The 27,006-nt window shown below is 60.4% G+C and overlaps 3 protein-coding genes across 18 annotated transcripts in view; 2 read left to right on the forward strand and 1 right to left on the reverse strand.

Moving 5' to 3' along the window:
- Positions 1 to 927, forward strand: part of NPRL3 (NPR3 like, GATOR1 complex subunit) — a 42,774-nt gene extending 41,847 nt beyond the window's left edge. For 5 of the 6 annotated variants that reach the window (XM_043561188.1, XM_043561190.1, XM_043561189.1 and 2 more), the window contains one exon: positions 1 to 927. In XM_043561188.1, coding sequence (XP_043417123.1) covers positions 1 to 166 — 166 coding nt within the window. In that variant the 3' untranslated portion in view covers positions 167 to 927. The other variant, XR_006294317.1, reaches the window with a different exon arrangement.
- On the reverse strand, positions 872 to 13,230 carry MPG (N-methylpurine DNA glycosylase). Of its 4 annotated transcripts, XM_043561195.1 has the most exons (5): positions 7,200 to 7,301; positions 4,720 to 4,918; positions 4,390 to 4,623; positions 3,335 to 3,539; positions 872 to 1,304 (listed from the first exon to the last, which is right to left on the reverse strand). In XM_043561195.1, the coding sequence occupies exons 3-5, from the start codon at positions 4,609 to 4,611 to the stop codon at positions 910 to 912; spliced, it is 822 nt and encodes a 273-aa protein (XP_043417130.1). In that variant the 5' UTR covers positions 4,612 to 4,623; positions 4,720 to 4,918; positions 7,200 to 7,301; the 3' UTR covers positions 872 to 909. The 4 variants fall into 4 exon arrangements, with proteins under 4 accessions (XP_043417130.1, XP_043417129.1, XP_043417128.1 ...); XM_043561194.1 differs by lacking the exons at positions 4,720 to 4,918; positions 7,200 to 7,301 and adding an exon at positions 13,045 to 13,230; XM_043561193.1 differs by lacking the exon at positions 4,720 to 4,918 and having other exon boundaries at positions 7,200 to 7,616.
- Positions 12,660 to 27,006, forward strand: RHBDF1 (rhomboid 5 homolog 1). 8 transcript variants are annotated; one of them, XM_043561185.1, is made up of 19 exons: positions 12,691 to 12,824; positions 19,899 to 20,039; positions 20,109 to 20,239; positions 20,513 to 20,617; positions 21,187 to 21,400; positions 21,831 to 22,040; positions 22,114 to 22,236; positions 22,309 to 22,466; positions 22,962 to 23,219; positions 23,334 to 23,445; positions 23,569 to 23,643; positions 23,735 to 23,896; positions 24,491 to 24,591; positions 24,755 to 24,818; positions 25,224 to 25,318; positions 25,574 to 25,649; positions 25,723 to 25,823; positions 25,940 to 26,093; positions 26,530 to 27,006. In XM_043561185.1, exons 2-19 carry the CDS (start codon positions 19,923 to 19,925, stop codon positions 26,542 to 26,544), a joined length of 2,271 nt encoding a protein of 756 aa, XP_043417120.1. In that variant the 5' UTR covers positions 12,691 to 12,824; positions 19,899 to 19,922; the 3' UTR covers positions 26,545 to 27,006. The 8 variants fall into 8 exon arrangements, with proteins under 8 accessions (XP_043417116.1, XP_043417117.1, XP_043417118.1 ...); XM_043561180.1 differs by having other exon boundaries at positions 12,692 to 12,824; positions 26,306 to 27,006; XM_043561182.1 differs by lacking the exon at positions 20,513 to 20,617 and having other exon boundaries at positions 12,679 to 12,824; positions 26,306 to 27,006.

Genomic DNA, 27,006 nt, shown 5'->3' on the forward strand with positions numbered 1-27,006 from the left:
GCTCCTGCACTACTTCCGGGGCCGCCACCACCTGGAGGAGATCATGTACAATGAGAACACGCGGCGCTCCCAGCTGCTCATGCTCTTTGACAAGTTCCGCAGTGTGCTGGTGGTGACCACCCATGAGGACCCAGTCATTGCGGTGTTCCAGGCACTGCTCCCTTGAGACCAGACCGAAGACGAGGAGGCAGAGAGAGGGTGCTGCCCGCGGCGGGGCTGCTGGGCTCTCCCCAGCCCTGGGCTTCCCACCCCCACACCGGGCGGAGCCCTCTGGTGCCTGAAGCCGGACTACAGTCCACCGGCAGCCTTGGGCCTGCTGTACTCCAGGTTCTCGGTCTCGTCTGGTCCTGGAGGCAGCCTCAGTATCCGAGCTGAGGTGAGGCTTCCAGCTGGAGGGAGTGTGCAGGACTCATGCCTCAGAGGGAGGCCTGCTGCCTTCGTTCCACACGCAAACTCGGGCCGTGCGTTTCTGTCGGACCCTCCTCCCAACCCCGTCCTCATCCCCTGACCCCCTCCACTGCTGCCTTCCCTTGGTCACCCTGGGGGATACACGGAAACACGTCTGCCCCCACCCCTCCGCCCTTCCGGGGGCCAGGAACACCTGAGTGGCCCTGCCCTCACCACAGCCCTTGCGTTAACCGCCAGCAGGCTCATGACCAAGCTGTCACTCCCTCTCTGACACCTGATGATACACAAGGGACTGGGCTGATCCCCATCCTCAAGGTGAGTCTGCGCTCCCTCGTGCAGGCCTGAGGAATGATGCGTTCAGCCTCCTGCCCACACACGGCCCCCAGTGTCCCGTCCTGGAGGAAGGACTGTAAGCTTATGCTGGCTACCGAGAGGAGCTCTGGCAGAGATACAAGCAGTACCCTTTTCCAGACATAAAGCATTTATTTGGTCTTTGAACAATTAAAAAGCCTTGTCCGAGCAGGCCTGTGAGTTCTGTTCGGCCGCTCGGTCTACCACACTGACCCAGGGGCTGCCCTGGACGTAGAAGCGCAGGGGCTTCTGGGCCCACTCTCCTGCTTGGCCAATGCCCACTCGGGCTGCTGCCACCACAGCCGGCTCCCTGGAGCCCGGGGGGCTGCGCTCCAGCCACACAGCCTCGTCCTTGGCCAGGTCCCGCTGGTCGAAGCTCTTGTCGATGGCCATGGCCTGGCACAGCTTGGAGGGGCCGCTGCACAGCTCACGGTCTCTGAGGGCTCGGCCCGCGGCGCCCTTGCGGAGGGTGCTGCGAAGCTGCCGCATGGTCTCCAGGCCCCCCAGGGGCTCCAGCGCTCGCAGCAGGACGCATGCCCCATCCCCTGTGGGACAGACAGACAGCCTAGAAAGCCAGGTCTCCCCAGGCCGGTTGCCCTCCTTACCCCAGGGTGCGTGCAGCGCTACGGGTGTGACGCAGCTGCCTTCCTGGGCGCCCCTGCACTCGGTGTCCAGACTCGGCTACCTCCACCTTCTGCACACACGACCTGTGTCACCAGGTGGGGGCTTCCCCCATGCAGCCTGAATGCCTGAGCACCAGTTAGGGAGAACCTATCTCAAAAAAAGCCCGGAGGGTGCTGGTAGTCCGCCTCCTCTCTGGCTTCCTCTGGCTTGGTGATTGGCAGCAATTGTGAGGCTGGCAAAGGAAACCGCAGAGAGCCAGGTGTCTGTGAGCATGGCCAACCCACCAGGAAGCAGGAAGCCTCAGACCTGGCAGATTCTGACCAGGTCCCAGGGCACCCCATTCACCTCACCTACTTGGAATCTGTTGGGCAAGCTGAAAGGTTGGCTCAGAGCAGCCACCAGTGTGCTGGTGATGTTGGGGGAGCCCCACCCAGCAACACAGGAGACCATGTGGGAAGAGATGCCAACATAGCCCCTCACCTCCTTCCAGCCCTGGCTCTTCGTGTAGCAGTCCAAGCTACTTGAAGATTTATTATTTTTTTAATTTTTAAGTAATCTCTATATCCAACATGGGACTCAAAACTCACAACCCTGAGAGCAAGAGTCAAATTCTCCAGCCAGCGAGGTGCTCAGGCGAAGCTACTTTAGAGACCGGAGACCGCAAATGGATACCCTGGGCCCAGGGGCTCACTCGGGAAGATGCATCTCCCCAAATTCCTTCAGTCCTGCATGGATGGGGACAGTGATGACCCTGGCCAGAGGAGCCCTGACCCTCCAGCAAGGCTGTTCTAGCGACTTGGCCCACCCCCACCACCAGGGGGTCTGAAGAGGCTCAGGTGGCCAGGCCAGTTTCCACTCTTGGACCTTGGCCACAGGCATCACCAGACTCATTCTCTCTCCTTGTCCGAGTTCAGTCCCACTTCACAAGAGAGGGTTGGTTCTACTGCCAAAGAAAAGCCAGACAACCAAGATAGGTTTTCCAGGGTGGTAAGAGGACCGACCCTCTGGGGTGGTCCCCACCACCCTCTCATCTCCAGTCACTCAGCTTCGCTCAACACCTGCTTTGTGCCGGGCATGGGCCCAATCTTGGGGCCCATGTGGCTCTGACAGTGGACAGGCCCAGCTGTCCACTCTGCGCAATCACAACTTCCAGGCCACTGGAATCATGTGTAACACACAGCATACCAGACCCCACGCCTCTCTGTGGTCTCCTCAAGCATTTGCTTTCTTGGGATGGTCAGGGAGGAAGCTCAACACACATACAGATGTTGAGACTGGCTAGTCAGAGTGGGCCAGGCAGACCCTGCTCCTGGTCGGTGGTGCCTCTGGCAGGACGACGCTGTGGGTTCTTCCTTCAGAGCACAGGCCTTCCAGAAAGCAGCCACCTGCTCAGGAAGAACAGAAGCCGCCCCAGGGCAGGTCCCACAGGGTGAATGGGTTCTCCTGGGTGCTCTAGACCAGCATCTCTGGCCACTACTGATGTTTGCGGCCAGGTGATTCTGTGTGACGGGGGCCAACGTGTGCCTGTGAGCTATCCAGCATCATGCCTGGCCTCACCCACTAGACGCCAGTAGCACGTTGAGAACGACAGGTTCAGACCCTGTAACTGACCTCTGGCGAGGCTCTGACCTGAGCCCAACTCAACCCAAATTGATCTCACCCTTGTTTGCCCACAACCGGCCCCCCACAGGTCTACTCTGGGCCACAGGGGACGCCACCTTTGAGCTCTGTGACCACGGGCGGCCTTGTGGAACCTGTCTGCTCTGTGTTCAGGTCAACCGATGACCTCCATCCCGTGGGGGCCTCTGGCACCTCTAACCATCCTGTCAGTGTAGCCAGGATTCCTAAAACTGCACCCTAGTTTAGCACTGACACCTCCTTGCTCAGGTACCTGCCCCAGCCTGGTGTTCCCAGGGGTCTCCCAGCTGCCAGCTAAGGGGACTCTGCTCACCTCGGCTGGAGACGTTCATGCAGAAGTACATGCCATAGATGATGTACACGTACAGGGTTCCTGGCTTCATGAACATGCCACGGTTGCGGGGGGTCTGCCGGCCACCCCTCGAATGAGCAGCTGCATCCTCGGGCCCCAAGTATGCCTCCGTCTCCACAATGCGGCCGCGGAGCTCTGTGCCATCATCAAGTCGCCGAACCAAGACCTGTGGGCAGTCAGTCTGCTTAGAGCAGCAAGCAGCAGAGACTCAACTGTGATAGCTCACAGCCTGGGCCTCATCGCCCCGGTTCAGGATGCACCAGGGCACCCAGGTCCAGCCGGGTCCCCTGCTGTCCCCTCTGTCCTGCTCAACCCCCCGGACCACAGGCCCTGCTCACTAAGTGTCCTGGCCACAGCTGGCAGCAATCTCAAGCTCCGGCCCGGGCTGGGCTGGAAAGTCGGCACCCACTGCAACCACACACTTCCAAGTCTTCTTGGTAAGGCCTCCATCTCTTTGCCTCCCCCCCCCCCCAAGTCCCCCTTGGACTGAAATGCTTAGCCTAGTGCAGGGCAGCGTGGGGGGCACAGGGCCCCCATGCTCTCCCCACACAGCTGGACCCCCAGAGCCTGTGTAGCCCCCTCCACCTGGACTAACCCACAAAGGACCACCCTACTTCGCTCCCACCCACCTAGCTCTGATAGGCATTTCTGAGCAGCAAGACAGGTGCCCGTAGCACCCCTGGCCTGGACCACAGCCCTGGGTGTAGTCAGCTCCACAAGGAGGGGGTCAGTGTAGGCGTTATGCCAGGAAGATGCGCTGGCTGTGGTTGGCTCAGACAGTACCCTGGGCCAGGGGTGGCACCCAGAGGGGACAGGGGCGCCGGCTGAGGACAGGGCAGGGGGCAGTTTCCAGGGGCTATCACTGGAGGGGCGGTGCTTTCAGGTCAACAGAGCACCTAGGAGAGGAGCTCAGGCCGCAGTGGAACCAGGGAGGGCCTGTGAAGTGCTGAATGTGCCAGGGAACGGAGTTCTCAGCCTGAAGCCTTTCCACCTATTCCTTGGCCACATTATATTACCTGTCCCAGAAATGCCCGAGCCAGAGGGACTGCAGGCTGGTCGAAAAACTCAGATCCCAGTTGTGCAGAGTGGCTTTTGGGGCTTGAAAAATAGATGCTGCGCTGGGGTCCCAGGGTTGCAGGTGGCCCCAAGCAGGGCTCCATGGTGGAAGGCATCTGGGCTCCGTCTGTTAGGCTCTGACGCCGTCGTGCCTCCAACAGTCGCTGCTTTTTTTGCCCCATTCTTCGGGACAGCTGTGATGAAAACAGACAAAATAAATATTCTGAATAGGTTCTGTGGTGAAGTCAGGCTGGTGGAGTTCCAGGACCATATTTGACTGCCTGCTTCACCTGCAAAATGGAGGCAGGCAGCCACCTGGTGGGTTGTTGCAAGGTGCAAGCAGAATGCTATACTCAGCCCCATGCTGGGCCCCAGGAAGCCTTGGGAAGTGAGGACAGGCGGTCGGTGGCAGGGTCAGGGTAGCCATTCTAATCCACACGCCCTCCACGTGCTGCGGATGCACAGCCTGGTGGCAAAGGGCTGCAGGGCCTGGGGAGGGGAGAGTGGGCATCTGAGCCTAGGACAGGAGGGCTGGTACCCTTATTCCCACTCATCATGTGGACCCCAAACTTTTTTTTATTAATGTTTATTTATTTTTGAGAAAAGGAGAGAGGGCGAACGGAGGCAGAACAGAGAGAGAGGAAGACACAGAATCCGAAGCAGGCTCCAGGCTCCAAGCTGTTAAGCACAGAGCCTGACACGGGCTTGATCGCGAGGACCGTGAGATCATGACCTGAGCTGAAGTCGGACGCCTAACCGACTGAGCCACCCAGGCGCCCCCTCCCCACCCCCCCCCCCGCCAAACGAACTTTTGATCTTATTTCTTGAACCCAGCCCTTTGCACTGACCCTAACCAGGAGTTTAAAAGCACAGCCATGACCTTGATGGGGCCTGGCCAAGGAATGGGTTTTGTGTTGCTGTGTCATCCACACTCCCCTCCCACCCTGTTGACACGTTGGCAGGGCTCCCACTGTACCATCCCCTCCTCAGAATGGCTCAGAAAGCCACACACAGGTGGATGCGCACCTGCTGACTGTCTTCTCTTCTCCACCCCAAGGGCTGAGGCATGACCCCTGGTGAGTCCCCAACTACCCCCTCTCATGACCCGGGATATCATAATGATAAGGAGCAAGCGGGGCAAAGGTGAGGTCTCTCAAGGGACGAGACCCAGCCTCCCACCTGCTGCCACACAGCCTGAGAAACCCGACCACACATGCTCAGCTGTTCTGAGACCAGCTGCTCTCCAGCAAGTGGGATAAGATGAAGGGAGCAGGTGAGCACGGGGGCCTGGGAAACACCCCGCTCAAGCGCTGGTCTTCAGTAGTACCCACATCTCCTTGGCATGTGACAGACCCATTATTTTTAACATAAGTGCTGACGCTCCACGGCAAAAGGAGACCGCCAGTCTACTGAGAGTGGACACTGACGTGACCGTCTTTGCAGCCCAGCCCATCTGCCAATACCCGCCATGGGCTCAGGCGCTGGGACGCTGCCACTTGGGAGTTTGGCCCCCTGCCTGCCTCATGGCACTTGGGTCATTCTGGGTCAGCACTGGTCCACCCTGGGTGGGGAGGGACTCATAAAGCTGCACAGGGACAGAGGCTGAGAGAGAGGCCTCGGTTTCCCCATCAGAGACCTAGAACCTGAACCTGCCTCACAGGCCTCTGTGGTGATGGACTGGCCCAGGGCTAAGTAGCGGGGTGCCCCTGCTGTTGCACCCAAGAGTGAGCACTGCCTCAAACTTTGTACGTGGGCACCTCACATGCTTCCCTGGCACCGGTTAGAAATGACGGTTCCCTGAACAAGGGGCCCCAGAAAATCACCTAAAGTGGCTGTGCTTCTGTTTCCTCATCTGTAGAAAAGTAACCAATATCTGCCACACAAAGTTACGAGGATAAAATGAGAAAAGTCAGGTATGCAGTTGGCTGGCACACAGCGAGCACTCAAAGAATGTTAGGAAGAAACGCCCTCGGGCGCCTGGGTGGCTCAGGTCAGGATCTCACGGTTCCATGAGATCGACCCCCCCCCCCCCCCCCCGCCCCCGCAGGCTCAGAGCTGACACCCTGGAGCCTGCTTGCATGCCTCCCTCTCCTTCTCTCCGCCCCTCCCCGGCTCGCTCTCACTCTCTCTCTCTCAAAATAAATAAATCTACTTTAAAAGATTAAAAAGAAACACCCTCCACCTGGGATGTCTCCAGGCAAAACCTGGGGACAAGGGTCTCTTGTCACAGTAGGTCCGCCCGGCGGAGGGCAGGAAACAGCCTGGCCTGGATGTGGGTGCCCACCAGCCCTCCATCACAACGTGGGCAAACACGAGGTTAGTAAGTATAGAGACCATTTATCGGGCTGTGACGGGCACTGAAGCGAGGAGCGTGAGAAAGTGGCCCCCTGGGCCAAGCCAGGGTCATTTCTGTAGCAGGCCGGCCCCTGGGGAGGGAATGTCTGAGCTGGGTCTGAGTGCACAACATTTAACCAAGAAACCGGTGTCGGGGTCTCCTCCCAGACTTCACTGGCGACCTCGGCCGGGCCTCAGCTTTTCTACTGGCAGATGGAGCAGCCAAGCCAGGGCCAACACACCGGTGGGCGCCTGTCTGGGAAGTGAGGCCCGCGTTACTGGTTTCCCCCGGGTTCTCGCTCAGCGGTCCGCCGGATGAACGACTCCAGGGGGCGGGGAGGGGGGGGGGATGATCGCCCCGGAGACCGTTGCTCGGCCGTAGCGCGGGGCAGCCGCGCGCGGAGCGAGAAGCGCGCTCACGTGGGCGCACACTCACCTGGCCCGCCCCGCGCGCGGGCATCCCGCGGCTGGGGCCGGGGTTCCGGGCGTGGGGACCCCCAGCGCGAGGAGCCCACCCGCCCCGCCGACGCGACCCCGGAAGTGCCGCCGGCGCCTGCGCGCGGGAGGACGGAAGCCCGGCGCAGTGGCGGCGAGCGCGGCGCGGATCCGCCCGCGGAGGAGGAGCCAGGGGGCCTCCGCCCATTCTGGACATAGGCCCGGGGCGGCTGGGACTCTCGTGGCGTGAGACCCGGGAGAAGGCGTCTGGGGTTGGGGCGAGCACCCCCGCAGCCTGGTGCCTCTCCCAGTGACCGGCCTCCCGCCCCCGTGTGCACCGTGGTCCGTGCACGGCCGCCAGCCAGTAGTCAGACTCCCAAGAGGACTGGTCCGTCCTGTGTCTTCCTGGCCCTCGAGGGGCCCCGGTTAGGGGGTGGGGTGATGCGGAGTTCGCCTTAGGGAGGTGGTGGCTGAGTCTCGGTCCTCGGAATGCGCTTCCTGGACGGGGGAGGGGTGTTACTTGCTCCAGACCTCCGGGGGGCATTTGTGGGGAGAGGACATGGGGAGTGGGCCAGGAAGACTGTCCAGGAAGCGGACGCCAGGCGTATCCGGAAGCCCCTGCCGGGGTCATCATCGCTAGCGGGTCTGAGAATACTGTCTGCAGTGTAGCCTCCAACCCTTCTGCCGCCCAAAGATGCCCAGAGGAGCCTGCCCACGCCCTGGAACGGGCTTGCTGGATCTCGGCCAGTATCTTCTAGAGGCTGAGGCCGGGACTAGGACTTTGGGGACCCGGGAACACCCGGCTTGCGCTTGCAGCCTGCAGCCGGGAAGGGCGGCGGCTGGGGGCCCTATGGGGAACGTGCGGCCCTCCACCTCTGATGTTGCTCACCCTGCCTGTAACCTTTCAAGTCGGATTGGAGTCCAGAAGAGGAGGGGAGGGGAATCTGGGGAGGGCAGTGCCTGATCCAGAGGAAGGAAGGGCCATGAGTGGGAAGTGTTCAAGCACAGGGGCTGTTGGCTGGGGACAACCATGGCGGGGAGGGGCACACTGCCGGCTCCTGTGGCTCAGTGGACCAGGAGGGTACGGGCTTCAACACCCAGCAGAATACCCCCCCCCCCCCCCCACACACACACACACTCTGTAGCTCTAGGGTCTCTTCCCCTGCAGGTCCCCTTTGCTGTGGCTGGCACAGTCCCACCCTCCTGTACCACCCACTCTGGAAAAACCCTTGAGGAGCGCCCTCTACGCTTTGATTTCTGTGACCCTGGCCCTGGAAGGGGGTACCTATGGGGCCTCAGCGACTGGGCATAGGATGATGTCAGGTGGGAAGTGCCTGGATGGGCCATGTGAATGTGAATAGGCCTCGGATGAGCACAGGGTCAGTCCAGCTGGGAGGACTCTGGTCTCCAGCTAGGCCCCTCCTCTGAACAGCCCAGGAGCTGAACTTCAGCCTGGGCCCTGGGCCAGCAGTACTGCTGGCCCCCTCCCCTCAGGGCTCCCATCAGGACTTCCTGGGGAGGGAAGGGCTGCAGCCTTCCAGCTGCCTGCTGGAAGCCACCCAGCTGTTTGTGGCACTATGTGCCGCTTCCTTCCGGGGGTGGGCAATGTGTCATAAATCCATGCTTGTAAGGCAGGCTTAGATGTGACTCCCACCCGTTTCTTTCCTCCTTACCCCCTGCAGCCGTTCTGCCCAAACAATAACTCCCCCTTCCTGCCCTCCTTTGTGTCCAGCCCCCCTTCTCTCCTCCCTTTCCAACCTCCCTCTCTCCAGGAGGGAAAGTGAGGCCTCAGTTGGGCCCCCTCCTCCTGGTGAGGGCCGGGGCAGGGTGGATGCCATTTGTATTAATTTTTATTCTCATTTTACAAATGGCTCATGGTCCTTATAGAAACCGGGGAGGAGCCTGCTTGTTCCCCGAGGGGTGTTTTATCCCCACCTTGAGGATGAGGAGAGAGAGGCTCGAGCGCAGCCCTGGCCCCCAGGAGGAGGAGGCAGGGCCGGTGCCAGCAATGTACTTCTCCAGATGTTTCAGCCTGAGTGCAGGGGCTTGCGAAACCTCTCCAGGGTGGGCCCTCCACCGGCCCGCCCCCATTTCCTGGTTAGTGGTCTGAGGCCCCACCGCAGGCTGGAAGTGGTGGGCTGAGCATTCCCACTGTGGCCTGCTGGGCAGGCTGGCTGGGGGTCAGAGAAGGTGGTCCCGGTGGGAGGAGGGTCCTAGGGCCTTCTCTGTCCTCAGTGTGCCTTGCTGCTGGGCCGGTAGACGTGCTGGAGGCTGTCAGTGCGAGATGGAGTTGAGGACACCCTCCATGCTTTGAAAGGAGTCGGTGCTGGGGCTGGGCCAGCCCACGGAGGGGCCGTGACTAAAGCCCTGAAGGGACAGCACAGAGGCCACAGTTCCAGCAGCAGCACTCTTGCAGAGCACCCAGCACACTAGCTCAGTGTCCTTTTCTCTGATGGAGGGATGCTGACACTGTTGAAGGGAGAGTTGGGTCAGGGCCCAGTGGACTCCACGGCAGATAGCAGAGGGCCAGCCCCCTGGCAGCCTTTTAGCGGTTCTGGCATCCCAAGTGGCCTCCGAGGCGCTCTGAATCTGACGGGTTCTGGGCAGGGCAGAGGGATCAGAGCCCCCTTGGGAAGAGAAGGCAGCCCAAGGAGATGTATGGGGGCTGCATCCTCCCTTTCTGGGGCTGTGCCGCCAATGCTGCTGAGCCTTGGCCCGAGGCACTTTACAGGACCCCTTGCCATGCACTGAGACACAGGGACAGGCAGCTGCCTTGGAAATAGCTAGTGACTTCAGGCCCCCGGCCGGCCTGGCCCACTTCCGTCTCCTCCCCAAATAGCCAGGGGCCGGTGCCAGGCCCATACAGGCTCCCCAAAGCCCAGGAACTGGCCTGCTGAGTTGAGGATTCCAGGGTAGCTGATGGGGACTCCTGCTGTCGGTCAGGATCTTACCCCCTCAGGTCCTAGAGTGAGGTCCACAGCCATGGGGGTGGTCCAGATATCCATCCACACCTAGTCACCTGTCCACAGTTGCAGTTGGTTTCCATTTCTCTAGGGCTCGGATGAGGAGGAAAGAGAAGGACTGGCAGCCGGCTTTCCCTGTAGGGGCTCCTTCCCCAGAGCACAGGGCAGTGGGACAGACACGAAGCAGAACATACAGACGTGAATACATGGGTCCCTGTGGGCTAGGTCCAGGCCTGAGCACTCATGTGTCCAGGCCTCTGCTCGCACCACCCTTTGATTCCAAGGTCCTTGTTCAGGATGCTGAGCTGGGTTGAGAACATGGGGGGTCCTGGATTGGCCTGCCAGGGTATACGGAGACATGCCTTGGGATCAACACCTGTGAGGGGCGAGGGTTTGCAACAGAGACTGCTGGGGCTCCCACTGAAGCCCAGTGCTGAGAGGGCCCTTCGGAGACAGCTTAAATGAACACAGGGGGAGGCCATTTACCTGTCACTGAACACATAGACCACCCTCTCTGGGGAAAGAGTATGATTTTTGGCAAGGCGGCTCTTGTCCACTGAAGGTGACTCCTTGGAGGGGGATTTCAGCTGTGGGTCAGCCATGGCCAGTACTCCTGGCAGCTGGGAATGAGTGTCTGGGTCACGGAGCGGGTCATGGAGTGGCACCCTGAAGCATCCACTGCAGGAGGGGGACCTGCCAACACCGGATGCCCAGCCGTGGCATGCTTTGGACGTGAGCCCGGGCCCCGGCCTCCAGAACTGACACCGCTGCTGGCCCTGCCAGCCCAGTCTGGGCATCCAGGTGGGCGGGGCCTGCTTACCCCTGGCAGGGGTCGAGAATGCCTGGTATGGAGAGACTGTCCTGTTTGGCTGAGAGCCTGGCATAAGAGGAGTGGCACGTGTAGGCTGCAGGAGCCATGAGCATCGGCACCAGGCAGCCTCCCTCCTGCCTTGTGTCCCCAGTGCACCTGTAGTCACCCCCCCAACCCCCACCCCATGGAGGAGTCCTCCTGTAGCCCTTCCAAAGCTTTCATTGTCTCCCTCTACCTAGGAATTGTGTTGACACGCCTGTGTTCGTAGAGGTCCCAGTATGTGCCGGCACCACTTTGTTCCTTGGTACAGGTGAGGCCATGATCAAGGGGTTCTGTCCCTTGCCCAGTTTCCAGAGCCCGTACATTGGTTGCCGCCTCAAGCTGCCAACTCTCTTTTGTGTGTGGTCAGGAACCAAGTCTGCGGTCAGGCCCAGCATGGTTGGCCACTGGTGGCAGCAGCTCTGTTTGGGGCAGGCCAGTGCCACCTGGTCCCAGACCAGCAAAGGGCCTGAGGACATATTTGTAGGACACTGTGAGGCTTGATGTGCTGGGCCAGATGTGCCCCAAGGTGTTCTGGCATCTGGTGAAAGGGTCCTTAGGAGACCTGTGGTCCCAGTTATGTCTTCTCTGAGGCAGTAAGAGAGACCACCCCAAGGAAGCCTAGGCTCGTCCACCACTCACAGGACCTGGTCAGCCCTATCTATGCCCTGCTGTTGGAACTCCCCCCCCCCCCCCCCCCATTTCCAGGTCTTTCTCGACCCCACATACTCCTGGGATGTTGAGGGAGAGGGACTCTGGGAAATTCCCGTCAGCCTCAAGCAGATGGGTCATTTTGGATCCAACTCAGACAATGCAGAGATGAGCCTATCAGGGGCAGTGGGCAGGCTCTGAAAGAGGGAAGAGCAAGGAGTGGATGCCACAGTGTCGCCTCTGCTCTGAATGTTTCTGGGGTCGTAGGTCCAGCCTGGCCTGGGAGTGCCTTCTGGAGAGCACAGGGGTCCAGGGAGGGGGTAACTGCTCTAATCCTTTGATGTGAGGGTGTGCATCAGTGTGTAAACACACAGATGGGAGTGTACAATTGTGGTTGTGTGCATGTGTGTAATATGTGCAAGTTGATATGGTGTGTACAGTTTTGTGTGTGTGTGTGTAGGTGTGTGTGTGAGTCTGTAAACAGGTGTGTGTGAATATGTGAGTCAGGGAGAGTGGTTAGAGCGCGTGGGTGTGTACGTGCTTGAATGCACGAGCGGGAACGTGGGTAAGTGTGAGTGCTCACATGGGTCTGGGTGAACATAGAGGGATTTAGTGTGGGCCTTTGGAGGAGGTTGGTGGTTCGCTTTACAGGAGACCCAGGGACACCGTCCCACACCGCCCCTTCCCCCCTTTCTCAAGCACAAGTCAAGGAGGAATAAGGTCAGGATTCACTCTAGAGTCTGAGAGAGGCTGAGGAACACAGGACTGCCCTTGACGCTGAGGCTCTGTCCGGTTGGGCCCCTAGGCCCTCCCTCCCCGGCCGAGGCGTCCAAACCCATCCCCCCCTCCGGCCCTCCCCCCAGGCCACAGGTGTCCGAGCGGCCGGACACGGAGAGAGCGGAGCCCAGGGGCCTTCCCGGAGGAGGTGACTCGAGCCGGGCGGGCCGCACGCATTCCTGAGCCCTTAGTCAGCGCGGCCGCCCCCTCCGGCCGGGCCCGCCCCCGGCGCGCACGCCCCTCGCTCCATGGCATTCCCGGGCGGGCGGGCCGGACAGGCGCGCGGGCGGGGACTCGGCGCGGGCGCCCTCCGGGCCGGCGGTGGCAGCCCCTCCCCGGAGCCCTCAGGACCCCCCGAGGACCCTCGGTGCCAGCGGCGGCTGCGGTGAGTGAGCGCGCCGGGAGCGGGGCGCAGGGCTCCGCGGGCCGGGCGGGTTCCGGGGCTCGCGTCCGCCGCCCCCGGGGCCCGTCCTCAGCCAGCCGTGGCCGGAGCCGCCGGGAGCGACCGGAGTCGGGCTGGCTGAGGGCTCCAGGTCTGGGTCCCGGGTCCGGCGAGTACCCGCCCCGGTCGGCCGGACTTCCCTTCCCGGAGTTTCCCGACTCACCCGCGGAGGCGGCCCAGCCCGGGATTCCTAACCCGGCGCGGCGCAAAAATAGCCCATGGCCGGATTAGCACGTCCCAGCGGCCTGATCCGGCCGGACAGCGCGGCTCCAGCCCCCGCCCAACAGCTGAGGGTCCTGGGGAGGGCTCGGAGTCTGGGGGTGTCCCCAGGCTCCTCCAAGCTGTAACCCTCCCCCCCTGACGTTTTCCTTCCCGGCCGCCACCGGTGGGTGGTGCTCCAAGTCGAAACTCCAGCTCCGAGGGTGGGACTCCTCGGGAATCATCCCTGTCGCAGCCGTCGTCACTGTGGATGGGAATAATATCACCAATAATAGCAGTAGCTGGGGAGGTGGGGGCGGGGGACTGACCCTACTTCCCGCTTCACAACCTTTGTCTCCCTAATCTGTAAATACTGGAGCTGCGGGGCCCTGGGATCTACTCCCAAAGACACCCCCTATCTTGTGCTTAGTGACCAAGAGCAGCAGGGGGTGGGGTGGGGGAGTGGGGGCGTGCCTAGAGGCTGGCTTTCTATTGCAGGGAAGATGGCAGGACCCCAGGGGCTCAGGGGACTGGGGGAGGGCCTGGCTGTCTGTCCTGCTGGGGGCAAGTCTGTGGGGCTGGGTGGGGAATGGGCAGGGGATCCCACAGTCATGCCTGCCCAAGGCTCAGCTGGTTCCTGAGCAGAGTTCCTTCTGTGCAGCTTGGGTCCTGTGTCTCTGTGTCTGTTTGGGTGGGCGGGGGTCCTGGGTCTGAAGGCCCTAACCTTGTGCTGGTAGCCCCCCTCCCCAACCCTGGGACTTCCCAGCTGAGAAGATTCAAGGATGAAACCAGCTTTTCAGGTTTGGCCCAGCTAGAAGCTGGATTCTCCCCCATCCCCCCCCTCCCCCCCCACCGGGAGCCAGTCCCAGGCCCCTAGAGAGTCCCCAGAGATTAGGAGGAAGGTGAGGAACCCGCCACCTGGCTGGGGTCCCAGAGGTCCCTAAGGCTACACCCCCCCCCTGTCACCAGGGGTCATTCTGGGCAAGCTGGGTCCTTTACCCTGAGAACGGGACAGAGGCTAGTAGGTGGGCACAACAGTTGATTGGCCCTAAATTGAAGGTACCAGGCCCCAGGCCCCTTTCCAACCCTTCCAAGCAGCCACCCAGCCTCCTGCTGTGCAGACGGCCCAAGTGAGGGCAGCAGAGCTGGAGCATTGCTGTGACCAACGTTCCTCATCCAGCATTAGTGGCCAAGTTGCTGCCCTTGGGAAGTCATATCCTTTGTTCAGAGGGGATCAGCCAGTTCTCCCCTGCCTTTTGGGGCCCTCCCTCGGGGTCTTCTCAGCTCCCAGCTACTGCTCAGGGCACACCCCTCTGCTCCTTTCTCTGGATGAGGTGCTCCCCTTGCCAGCCCCAGCTCCCCCACCTCGGTGTCTGTGACAGGATCCACTTTCTGCTCAAGGATCATATTCCTTGGCTCCTGCCTATTTTCTGGGTTGGATGTGTTTGAAGGTGAACCCCTTCTCCCTGAACGGAGATGCTCCGGGTCAGGATAGCGTGAAGTTGGGGGATGGGTTTGACAGCCCTCCACAGCCTGAGGGACCCACATGGTCTGTCCCTACCCCTGGGGGACTTTGGCCAGGGCCAGCTAGGCAGGCACACGGGTCTCTTGCACCCCAGCTCCTGGGCAGACATTGCCCAAGGCTTTGAACTCCCTTGGAGGCTCAGTGACCTCAGGTGGTGACCGGCCTCTCTGAGCCTCAGTTTTCTTATCTGTAAGATGAATACAGAGGACCCTTTCCTACGGGTTGTGATAGGTCAGCAGGTGTGCCAGGCTTCTGATGACAGGCCATTTCTGCTCTTCGAACAGACTTTGGGACTTGGTTTCCCCTCCTGGGGCCTCTCTAGTACTATCCAGCAGTTGGCCTGTCCTGGGAGGAGGTCACTAAGCCTGAGGGTGTCAAGGCACCAGGGAGCGCCTGCGTCTCAGGGGGGAGCTTCTGGGGGCTCTGATCGGTGGTCAGGCGACTCATCTGCCCTAGAGCCAGGCAGGTTGGTAGGATGTGGGCCTTTCCCCTCTGCAGGTTGAGGGATGCTTTCACCTAAGTCTCAGCCAGAATCTGCTATAGCTCAGTCTGTTCTCTTGCGCCCTTGCTGACTGACTGTGTGGCATGGACCTTCAACCTCTCTGAGCCTTGGGGCTCCCCGGCCCGGGGTGTATCCACCCTGTCAGCCCTTGTCAGAGCCAGTGGGGTCAGGGGCTCGGGCTTTGGTTGTCATATATGCCTGCTGAAACTTTGGGCAGTACTTCTCCCCAGGGCTGGTGCTCCCTGTGCACCACGCTCCCTGGTTAGGTCCCAGAGTATGATTATTACTGGGGATTCCTGTGCCTTTGGGGGCCTCCTGTAGCAGGGAGCCTTCTGTTGTTCTGTTATGGGCCCTCCACATCCATGTCTGGGGTGACATCTGCCCGGTGATGGGTGACAAGGGGAAGGAGGGATTGATGTATCCTCCTGGGGATGGGCAGAGAGCACTGTGCAGGCTATTAGCTGGGTCTCAGGCCTGCCCTGTTCCTCTCTGACCTTATTTCCTGCACAGAAAAGTGGTGAGATTTGGGAGGGTTGAGGAGGGGGGCGGGCCTGGCCATTACCATTACTTAGCATTATGCCATTTATACAGGAGACAAAGAGGCACAGAGAGGCCAGGTGAATTCTGCTTTGCCACACAGTAGCCTGTTTGAAGGATTGGATTCTGGCATGGATGCCAGACAGCTGGTGATCCCTGTTCCCAAGGGATTTCTGGGGATGAGCATCAGATTAGGAGTCAAACAGAAGACCGAGGGTCAGAGATCAGGGCACTAGTGTGGAGGTTGGAGGATCTGGCCCCTCCTGGGATCATGCTCAGGTGAGCTGGGGACACGTCTGGGCAGGTGTCCTGGGGTGGGGCCCATTGCTCCAGCTGACCTTGGCAGTGGGCGGTCCCCTGGGCAGGGTGGGGCCAGGGCTTGGCGGGTCTTGTCCTGGGGCTGGGCCATTCGGGCTATCCACTAGGCCTCCAGCCGCCCCTGTTGGCATCGTCCTGCCATGTGGCTGAGCGGGCCTGAGTGGATTGGTGGCTGCTGCTCACACCTGAGGATCCAGCCTCACAATGGCTCTGGCCACTGCCCAGGCCAGGGCAGGCCAGAACTGCTCCCCAGTCTCCTCCTGCCTCTTGGTTACACCTTACTAAATTGGGCATCTCTGAAGGGTCCTATCCCCAGGTGCCCCCCCCCCCCCCGCCCCGCCCCATGCCCTGCACTGCTGTTCTGGTGGTGCATGCTCTGTGGCCCACCTACTCCCCCCCCCTCCCCCCCCCCCCTTCCTTTGGCTGTCCTCAGGGGGCTCCACAGAGCCAGCAGGCAGCTCCTCCTCCCAGACTCAATTGCAGGGTCTTTTTCAGCCTGGTGTTTGCGTTAGCTGCTGCTTCTCAAGCACCAACTGTGTGCCAGGCACTGCTACAGCCCCTGATTTTCAGATGAAAAAATTGATGCTTGCAGAGGGTTGCAGGTGGTGAAGGTGAGAAGGGTCTGTCCGGTGTCTCAGGCCAGGCTGTCCCCCACGGGCCTCCCTCCATTGGCTTCCTGGCCCCTCTTGTACCTGTGCACCGTGATGAGGGTCCCCACTCATCCCCAGAGCAGGAACCTGCTTCAGTAGGACCTGGCCCGGCTCCCTACCCAGCCCTCTGCCATGAGGCTGCAGCTACTCCCACCCCTCTCCCTGCACTTAAAGCAGCCCCAGTGGTAACTTTAAAAAAAAAAAAAAGAAGAAGACTTTCCCTCCCTGTCTCTCTAAAATAGATAAATAAACTTAAAAAAAAAAAAAAGAAAAAAGAAACAGCCCTAGTGGTCCTGTGACCCTGTGGGGCCTTTGTGCCTCAGCCCCATCTCGGGCCCTCATCACGGGCCCTGCACTTGTCCTGCGCTGCCTGGAGGTGTAGCACCTGATGTGCACCCCTGTTTCGTGTCCCCTTGCTGGGCTCGGCCCCCACCCTTAGCATTTGGTAAGCCATTGCCAGCACTTTCTACTCCACTTCTGGATGCCCATTTGGGGGTCTCCTGGTGGGGCTGGGCCCCGGGTGGGCAGTCTTGATTGTTGCCAGAGTGACTCAGATAATATGTGGCCCCATGCAATCAGGCCCTCCCTGGGCTGCGGTCTCTTCCTGCACTGAGGGGGTCAGCAGAGCAGAGATGCTGTCGGGATTCCCCCCTGAGGGGCTGTCTGGGAACAAGAGCCCACTGTGTGCCTGGGGGAGGCCTGGACACAGAACCACTGTGTCCTCTGCGTAGGCACTGTGCCCCTCCCCAGCCCAGACTCTTTGTCTTCTGGGCCTGCCTCTCCTCCACACCCCTGGGGCCCACTATGGAGCACTCCCCCCCTTGTGAATCCCACCCACTTGAGGCCCAGATGGGGAACTGTGCACAGAGGGGTGGGGCAGACCAGGAACCCACAGCACTGGGGGCAGGGTGGGGATCCTGGAACCCTGTGGGTTACAGAGCACCCTCCAGGTTCTGCCCCAAACACAGGAGGGGTTTGTGTGGAGGTGAGGGACACTGGGAGATCTGGGCGTACAGGCAGGGCCCTGGTACCTCCCTCGTGAACTTAACGGCTGTTGTGTTCCTGGGGCTGACTGTCCGCCCAGGCTAGCAGCGGCTGGGGAATGCCAGATTTCCTGTGTACCTTACCACTCTTTTCCCACTTCTTTGCTTGTGCTATGGCTGCCCTGACCCTGCCTTGTGGTCAGCTCCTCCTCCCAGACGCAATTGAAGGGTCTTTTTCAGGAGCCCCTCCTCCCTCCAGATCATGAGGATGGGCCCTTGCCAGTCCATGCTCAGAAATGGCCAGTGTTGACCGAGCAGTGGCTCTGGAGCAGCCTGTCTTGCCAGTGCAGACCCGGTGGTAACAGGACAGCATACACGTGGGTGAACTCCTGAGCCGTGCCGGGGGAATCCAGGTCTGGGAGCACCTCTCAGGGGTGGGGCCAGCCTGACTAAGGCTGTGGGTCCTTGAACATGTGGGGATTGGGGCAGAATGCATGTGCAAGGCTGGGGCGTGACTAGAGTGCTGAGATGGGAGGCCGCCGGGTGTGAGGAGAGGCCATGGGGGCAGTGGGAGCTGGGAGGGTCATGGATGTGTGTGGTGGTGTAAGCCAATCGGCTGGCAGAGGTTCCTTGTGCTCCTAAGTGGAGAACTGGCTCATATCAGCTGGAGGTGCTGGCAAAGTATAGGGAGGCTCCTGGAGAGGCCTGTGGATTCCCAGCGGTTGGTCCAGGGCCACAAGGATCTGTGAGCAGTACCTGGGGCTACCCCTGTTTTGCAGAGGGGCAGGAGGGGCAGTGCTCAGCATCCCATGCCCTTCCTGGTCTGTGTAGGGGTGAGAACAACATCCTTCGACTTTCCCGGGTCGGTATACAGCTGGGAGTTGCTCTGAACAGAGTTCCTACCTTCCGTGTTCTGTGTGAGTCCAGTGGGAGCTGTGGGCAGCATCCTGGGGCTGTCTGTAGTTACGCTCCCTGAATATGTGACCTTGGGCAAGTCAAGCCCCTGTTCCCCAGGGCTCAGTCTTCCTATTTGTAAAGTACAGACGGGGCTTTCTCTATATCTCCTTCAGGGGATTGCGAGGGAGGCTATTTCTAGAGGCGTTCGTGGGTGGATTCCCAAGCCCACATTTCAGAGTCTGTTTGGGTCTGAAGCTCTTTGATGTAGCGGAGGGAGTTTGGAGTCTCCGCCCTCTCAGTATTGCTTGGCCACTCGCCTGCTATCCATGCCCCACAGTGTGCTTGGGGAACCCTTCCAAACTTGGATGTCCTGCTTCCAGACACCTTGTGGTCCTTTGGGGAGGGACAACCAGATCTGCCCTGAAATTGACCTATTTTGTAAGGGGGGAATAGAGTGCCCAAGAGGCCAATGGTCACATGGTCGTTGCCTCACTGTCACCTGGCCACGCAGCGGAGACCCTGATCAAGCCGTGGCCTCTGCTCTGGGTCCTCCCTACTCTGCTTGGGCCCTCCTGCTGTGGCAGGGTCTCAAATGCTGAGGGAAGTCCTCGGCACTGCAGTGCATCTGGTTTTTGGGCGCATAGCGGCCCCTGGTGGTCATGGCAGCATCCGCATGCCAGTGGTTTTCAGTAGGTCCCCTGCTGGTGGGGGCATCCGTGGCCCGCTGCAAGCCATGTGGCCGTTCCTCTTTGAGATGGAGGGATCACGCACCCCTGTTGTGGATGCAGTGGGCCCTTTGTCTTTGTAGCAGATGGTAGGACGGTGAGGTATGGGTCAGGCAGACGTGAGACGTGCCCTGCGTACAGACTGGAGTGAGCCCCCAGCCTGGCTGTTCCCTGTGTGAGGAACAGCCTTGCCCGCCAACCACTGGCCTCGTTCACCTCATCACAACCTTCCTGTCTTTGGCAGATGTCACCTTACAGGGAGGCATCAGTGCCCCGGCAACTGGAATGTGCTGTTTTCCCTATCGTACTTCTCATGTTTTAACACATCGTATCTATAGGTTTATTGTTTGTCTGGACTCTAAGCTCCAGGAAGTCAGGGATTTTGTCCGTGTTTGTTTCCTTGTTTCCCCACCAATGTGTCCCTGAGCACCTAGGAGTGACTCATAGTAGATGCTCAAATATCTGTTGCGAATTTATATCTTTCGACACGAATGCATGTATATTGTCTCAGGACCTAGTTCATGCCTGCAACGTCTCTAGGGATGAATGAAGCAGGCACTCAGCAGATTAGTGCTGAGCATGGAGTAGGACTTCAGCATCAGGGACCAGGACCATCCCTGGGCCCAGCGATACTTCAGAGTTCTGTCAGCACCGTTACTGAGTAACACATGACACCCCCCAGGCCTGCCTTGCCCCACCCGGAACCATGAGTGAGGCCCGCAGGGACAGCACGAGCAGCCTGCAGCGCAAGAAGCCACCCTGGCTGAAGCTGGACATACCAGCTGTAGCGCCCCCAGTGACCGAGGAACCCAGCTTCTTACAGGTAGGCCCTGGCCAGGAGAGGCTGTGGGTATACTCCATCCAGCCTCCTCACCGTGACCCCACTGTCCAGCCCCTGAGACGCCAGGCTTTCTTGCGGAGTGTGAGTATGCCGGCTGAGACAGCCCATATCCCCTCGCCCCACCATGAGGTCCGGCGGCCAGTTTTGCAGCGCCAGACGTCCATCACCCAGACCATCCGCAGGTACTGTATTGCCTCGGCTGCTCCGCCGGTGGGGGGCTGGGGGGCTGGGGGGACAGAGGCAATCATACAGGGTCCCCTCTGGATACTAGGGCTGGGAACGGAGCAAGGGTCCTTCCTGTCTTGGCTTTCTCCTCGATCTTGTTCCCCACATCACCCTGTCCTCCTCCCGCTCTGGGGACCAACTGCTCTCACCTACTGCCTTCTCTGCTCCCCTCCAGCACTCGCTCTCTCCTTCTCTGTCTCCCCCATCCCAATGCTCTGGCCCCTGAACAGCCGACAGGTGCGCTTTGGGCGTGTCCACACTCTGCCCCTCTTGGGTCCCCCTGGTGCCCGCAGGGCCCTCCCACAGCGCCGGTCTCTCTCTCGGTCCCTGCTCAGGTACCTGGGGCAGGGCATGAGTATGTTGACTTTAGCTGGCGTGTGCATGGCTTGTGGCCTCTCGGGAGTTGCCAGTGCAGTTGGTGTTCCCTGGGGTTCCTAACAGCAGGTGCCGGTAGTGTTTTTCCTTGCATGTCTAAGAGCTATGGGCAGCTTTCCTGGGCTTGCAGTGCCCACTGCCTGAGTTCTGTGGTGTCCAAGATCAGGCTGCTACCTGGGGCCGAGCTCTGTGGCTAAGGGCTGAGCTCTGAGTGCCATCTGTGGACTCGATGTCTCCCCCATGGACCCCCCCCCTCCATGATGGGTTGAGGATCTGTGTAAAATACTCACTTGGGCAAGGCCTACTGTCTGCGGTTCTAGTAGGAATTTGGAGTTGGCTAATTGTTTAGGGGGTGGCCAGGGCTGGAACCCACTCATCCCCTTAATTACACCAAGCCCACCTGGACCCTGGACCCTAGAGTGATTGGAGGCTTGGGTTGGGGCATGCTGCACAAGAGGAGAGCCTCTGAGGCCCCTGCTGGGGTGGGCGGAAGACCTGGCGTTACCCTGCTGAGACCTTCCTATGGCAGGGGCACAGCTGACTGGTTCGGAGTGAGCAAGGACAGCGACAGCACCCAGAAATGGCAGCGCAAGAGCATCCGCCACTGCAGCCAGCGCTATGGAAAGCTGAAGCCGCAGGTCATCCGGGAGCTAGACCTGCCTAGCCAGGACAACGTGTCTCTGACCAGCACTGAGACGCCCCCGCCACTGTACGTGGGGCCATGCCAGCTGGGCATGCAGAAGGTATGCCCACCTTCTGCCTCGTACCAGCTTCTCACTCTGCTCCCTGGACTGGGACCGGGGACACAGCCAGCCTGAGCAGAGGAGGTTCCTCAGAGCTCATGGTGTGGGAGGGTGGTCAGATGGTTCCATAGAGGCACCCAAGATACTCTGGGAATGGGGGCCAGGGACAAGGGACAAGGTCCTGGGATTGTACCATGGGCCAGTCTCTAGGTGGGAGAGTATCGCAGGGTGAACAGCAGTGTGAAGGCACTACAGGCGAGGATGGGGGCCTCTTTGGGCACCCACACAGCTGTCCAGGGACCCATTGGGGAGTGGGAAGACCAGCAGCTGTGTTCTCTGCAGTGGAGTATAGGGTGGAAAAGGATCCCCCCCCTCCCCCCCCATAGCGATGACCCAGTCCCTGACTCTTACATCTCCTTCCCTCTGCCAGATCATAGATCCTCTGGCCCGGGGCCGGGCCTTCCGAGTGGCAGATGACACGGCTGACGGCCTGAGTACCCCACACACACCTGTCACGCCTGGTGCTGCTTCCCTCTGCTCCTTCTCCAGCTCCCGCTCGGGCTTCAACCGGCTCCCGCGGCGACGCAAGCGTGAATCGGTGGCCAAGATGAGCTTCCGGGCAGCTGCAGCCCTGGTGAAGGTGGGTGCAGGGGCTGGGGTGAGGTGGGAACTAAGTTGGCCACCACACCGCACGCTCACCTCCTCGCTGGTAGGGCCGCTCTGTTAGGGATGGCACATTGCGCCGGGTGCAGCGCCGAAGCTTCACTCCCGCCAGCTTCCTGGAGGAGGACACAGCTGACTTCCCCGACGAGTTGGACACGTCCTTCTTTGCCCGGGTAAGAGCACAGGGGCATCACCTGAGACCCCTCCGCCTACGTATCCCGCCCTGACCGTGCGTATTTGCTCAGGAAGGAGTCCTCCACGAGGAGCTGTCCACGTACCCAGACGAGGTGTTTGAGTCCCCTTCGGAGGCAGCACTCAAAGACTGGGAGAAAGCCACAGAGCAGGCAGACCTCACGGGTGGGGCCCTGGACCGCAGTGAGCTGGAGCGCAGCCACCTGATGCTGTGAGTGCCACCAGACAGTGGGGAGGGGGGAGGGCGGGATCTACGGCTGTCCGGAGCATCTGGGCCCTAGGGCACTGATGCCATGGAGGGCCGGGGGAAGGAGTCATCTTGTGGATTGTGAGCCCAGCCTGGTCACTATGGCTGTGGGACCCCAGGGCTGGGCACCATTCAGGTCTTGGCTGCCCACCTGTGGGACAGGAACGGAATCCCAGGGTCCACAGGCTGGACAGAATCTAGCGGGGAGATGGAGGGTGTTGTAATGCATACTTGTAGATCGTCCAGGGAGCCTCACATAGGTCAGGTTCCACCTCTGCAATCCCCAGGGGGGCTCAGGATTGCTCTTTTTCTGGTGAGGAGGAGGCTGATGGTGGATGACTGCACAGCGCTTTCAGTGTTAGATGGGAGCCAGAGAGGAGAGGCCATCCTGGTCCTGCTGGGAGGGATTGAGGCGGGCTGGGAGTCTAGGGCGGGAGGTGACTGTGCCCCTTCCCCCAGGCCCCTGGAACGAGGCTGGAGGAAGCAGAAGGAGGGTGGCGCAGCGGCCCCACAGCCCAAGGTGCGGCTGCGGCAGGAGGTAGTGAGCACGGCGGGTCAGCGGCGGGGCCAGCGCATCGCGATGCCCGTGCGCAAGTTCTTTGCCAGGGAGAAGCGGCCGTATGGGCTGGGCATGGTGGGCCGGCTGACCAACCGCACTTACCGCAAGCGTATCGACAGTTATGTCAAGCGCCAGATTGAGGACATGGACGACCACAGGTAGGCATGGGGTGGGAGTGTGGGGGGAGATGCAGCTTCCAGCAGGCAAGGCTCCAGGTTGGGGGTGGGTCCTCTGGGTTGAGACGTGGTCTCTGCTGACGCTCTGCCCTGCAGGCCCTTCTTCACCTACTGGCTCACCTTCGTGCACTCACTCGTCACCATTCTAGCCGTGTGCATCTACGGCATCGCGCCTGTGGGCTTCTCGCAGCATGAGACTGTGGACTCGGTGAGCCCTGGCACCCTGCCCGGCCCGGATCTGTGGAGTCTGGGCTCTGGACTCCGTCTTTCCTCACTCTGTGAGGAGAGGGCTGGAGCGGGTTCTGTCTGATCTCTCTCCCCAACCTTGCAGGTACTGCGGAACCGCGGGGTCTATGAGAACGTCAAGTACGTGCAGCAGGAGAACTTCTGGATCGGGCCCAGCTCGGTGAGGGCAGGGCCTTGTGGGTGCCGGAGGGTGGGAACCCTGGGCTCGCAGGGGGCCGGATTCTGCAGCTGCACATCCCAATCCTCCGCAGGAGGCTCTCATTCACCTGGGTGCCAAGTTCTCGCCCTGCATGCGCCAGGACCCGCAGGTACACAGTTTCATCCGCGCTGCGCGTGAGCGTGAGAAGCACTCGGCCTGCTGCGTGCGCAATGACCGGTCGGGCTGCGTGCAGACCTCGGAGGAGGAGTGCTCGGTTTGTGCCCCCACCACCGTATGCTTGCGGTTACCTTGGGACTTCAGATAGAGCCGGTTGAGTCATCACTACCCTAGTTCCGTGCATATTTTGGCGTCCCTCCGTGCGAGGGCCCTCTGCTCGCATTTATTCCTTGTATCCCCTGCTCCCCCCATTTCCTGCTCCTCCTGTCACAGAGGACAGTTGTAGCAAGTCTTTGATTTGATTTTTGCACGTCGGTCCTGTTTTTGGGCACACGTCCTAAGTTTACACAAGTGGTGTTGCCTTATTCTTTCCACCAAACAATTCAAGAAAAAACCAAAAAAGATTCACGCAAGTTTACATCACATCATCTCATGTGGAGGTGCTGGCGTTTATACCAGTTCTGGTTTTGGACACGGGTTGTTTCTATTGTTAAGCTAACAGGAATTATGCTGCTGAGCTTTTAATAGTCTCCCAACACGCCTGCGCATTTGTGGAGCGTAATTTCATTGAAATTGCGTCGTGGGTCGGTGTGAGGGACTCAGTGACTTTACTTTTGATTCCTGCCTCCTGGAGACTGCACTGGCTAAGGGGTGGGCTCTGACCAGGGCCTGACCCTGTGTCCTCCCACAGTCCACGCTGGCAGTGTGGGTGAAGTGGCCCTTCCACCCCAGTGCCCCAGATCTTGCGGGCCGCAAGAGGCAGTTTGGCTCTGTCTGCCACCAGGACCCCAGGTCAGTCCTGCCAGCCCCTCCCTTACTTCCTTTGTCAATGGCTCCATGGGGTGTGTGTGGGGGGGGAGAGGGTATAGCTGCCCCACATGTCGTTGAGTCGGACGGGAAGGCATGGATACCAAGGGTGCAAGGCAGGGTCTGACCACATCCTGGGTTCATGCAGGGTGTGTGATGAGCCTTCCTCCGAGGACCCCCACGAGTGGCCAGATGACATCACCAAGTGGCCGGTGAGCCAGAGTGGAGGGGTTGTTTGTGAGTCGCCCTGTTTTGTGAAGGAGGAACCCACATTCCACCCGTTAGTGATGCCAGAGATCCCCATCATGGGACCACCCTGGGTGTTCAGACGCTGTGCCTCTGGCCTTTGCTCAGCCTGTCTACCTACCAAACACCTGCCTCTCTGAGCAGGTAGCCAGAACAGGAGAACCAGGTGGAAGCCTAGGAGGTCAAGGGACGTTACTCCAACCTGACAGAGGGCTCATCTGTGTCTCGGGGTGTGGTAGCCAGCTTGAAGTCCAGGGAGGCTGGCTTCCTACCTTAGGAGCCTGTCCATCCTTGCCCCATTCTCCAGGCATGGTTGTGGGTCCCAGGGTTGGGGGAGGCCTTGACCCAACTCACCCCCATTTGTGACCCAGATCTGCACCAAAAACAGCGCCGGGAACCACACCAACCACCCTCACATGGACTGTGTCATCACGGGCCGGCCCTGCTGCATCGGCACAAAGGGCAGGTGGGTGTGCCTGTGCTTGTGTGTGCAGCCAGTCCTGGGTGCAGATTGCCCTGGGGCTGTGCCCTTCTCCCTCACCAAGTTCCAAAATAACCCAAGATTCCGAGGGGCCTGGGGTGAGAAGGGGTCTGCCTGGACTCGTCCAGAGCCAACAATGGTGGGCAAGTAGGGCTGAAAGCTGGGCCTGGCTGGCATAGTCGGGTGCCTCTGCCCTTGGGCCACCCTACAAGTCCTTGCAATCCTGGCCTGACCTTCCAGGTGTGAGATTACCTCCCGGGAGTACTGTGACTTCATGAGGGGCTACTTCCACGAGGAGGCCACACTGTGCTCCCAGGTAGGCCTCCAGGGTGAGTGTCCCTCCCCTCTCCCCCCAGCCACTGTGGGTGCTGACGGGCCACTCTGCACAGGTGCACTGCATGGATGACGTGTGCGGGCTCCTGCCCTTTCTCAACCCTGAGGTGCCTGACCAGTTCTACCGCCTGTGGCTGTCCCTCTTCTTGCACGCTGGGCAAGTGATACCATGTGGGCTGAGCAGGGGGGGCTGGTCCCAGGTGCCCCAGGATGGCCAGAGATGGTGAAGGGGGCGGCCTCCTTGCTGAGTACCCCCTCACCCCCACCCCACAGGATCCTGCACTGCCTGGTGTCAGTCTGCTTCCAGATGACTGTCCTGCGGGACCTGGAGAAGTTGGCAGGCTGGCACCGAATAGCCATCATCTACCTGCTGAGCGGTGTCACTGGTAACCTGGCCAGTGCCATTTTCCTGCCATACCGGGCAGAGGTAAGACTGTCACCCAGAGTGGGGACTCCCCCATGTGCACCTGCCGCCTGTCGTAAACCGAGTCCACGTCCAGCACGGAGTCTGGGGCCCTGGAGAGTCCAGACTGGGAGCATCTCCTTTTGGCCACGGGAGGCAGGACGGGGAGACGCGGCTCTGGGTTGGGGCGGGTCGGCTCAGCCCCACCAGCTCACAGCCACCCACACTGCCGCCAGGTGGGCCCGGCCGGCTCGCAGTTTGGCATCCTGGCCTGCCTGTTCGTGGAGCTCTTCCAGAGCTGGCAGGTCCTGGCGAGGCCCTGGCGCGCCTTCTTCAAGCTGTCGGCTGTGGTCCTCTTCCTGTTCACCTTTGGGCTGCTGCCCTGGATCGACAACTTCGCTCACATCTCGGGCTTCATCAGCGGCCTCTTCCTCTCCTTTGCCTTCCTGCCCTACATCAGCTTCGGCAAGTTTGACCTGTACCGCAAGCGCTGCCAGATCCTCGTCTTTCAGGTGGTCTTCCTGGGCCTCCTGGCCGGCCTGGTGGTCCTCTTCTACTTCTACCCCGTCCGCTGCGAGTGGTGTGAGTTCCTCACCTGCATCCCCTTCACTGACAAGTTCTGTGAGAAGTACGAGCTGGATGCTCAGCTCCACTGAGCTGGCTGGGGCGCTGGGGCCACGCGCTCCAGCAGGCCAGAGCCAGGCACATGGTCTCCCCCAAGCCTCACAGGCCACAGGACGCGCGTCTCGAGCCCTGTGTGCTGCCCTGCCCGTTTCCTGAACACTGACCTCTCGTGCCTTGTTCACCGGCGGTGAACCTCTCGTACTTCAGGGCATTTATTACACTAGTTCCCGTGATTACCTTCTAACTAGTCTCTTGACGACCACCTCATGTGGCCAATAAATGGACCGGGAGCGTTTTAGCTGCCACTAACTTA

The sequence above is a fragment of the Prionailurus bengalensis genome, chromosome E3 (assembly GCF_016509475.1).
Source record: "Prionailurus bengalensis isolate Pbe53 chromosome E3, Fcat_Pben_1.1_paternal_pri, whole genome shotgun sequence".
NCBI classification, from domain to species: Eukaryota; Metazoa; Chordata; class Mammalia; order Carnivora; family Felidae; genus Prionailurus; species Prionailurus bengalensis.

Bases quoted from the DNA above. Each gene is read 5' to 3' on its own strand.
- MPG (XM_043561193.1), bottom strand. From the start codon at position 7,415: ATGTCCAGAATGGGCGGAGGCCCCCTGGCTCCTCCTCCGCGGGCGGAT. The intron at 4,624-7,199 runs GTGAGTGTGCGC...TTTTCATCACAG, and splicing joins CCGCGCGCGGGGCGGGCCAG to CTGTCCCGAAGAATGGGGCA. The intron at 3,540-4,389 runs GTAATATAATGT...GACTGCCCACAG, and splicing joins CTCGGGCATTTCTGGGACAG to GTCTTGGTTCGGCGACTTGA.
- RHBDF1 (XM_043561179.1), top strand. From the start codon at position 19,923: ATGAGTGAGGCCCGCAGGGACAGCACGAGCAGCCTGCAGCGCAAGAAG. The intron at 22,467-22,961 runs GTGAGTGCCACC...CCCTTCCCCCAG, and splicing joins GAGCGCAGCCACCTGATGCT to GCCCCTGGAACGAGGCTGGA. The intron at 23,897-24,490 runs GTTTGTGCCCCC...GTCCTCCCACAG, and splicing joins CCTCGGAGGAGGAGTGCTCG to TCCACGCTGGCAGTGTGGGT.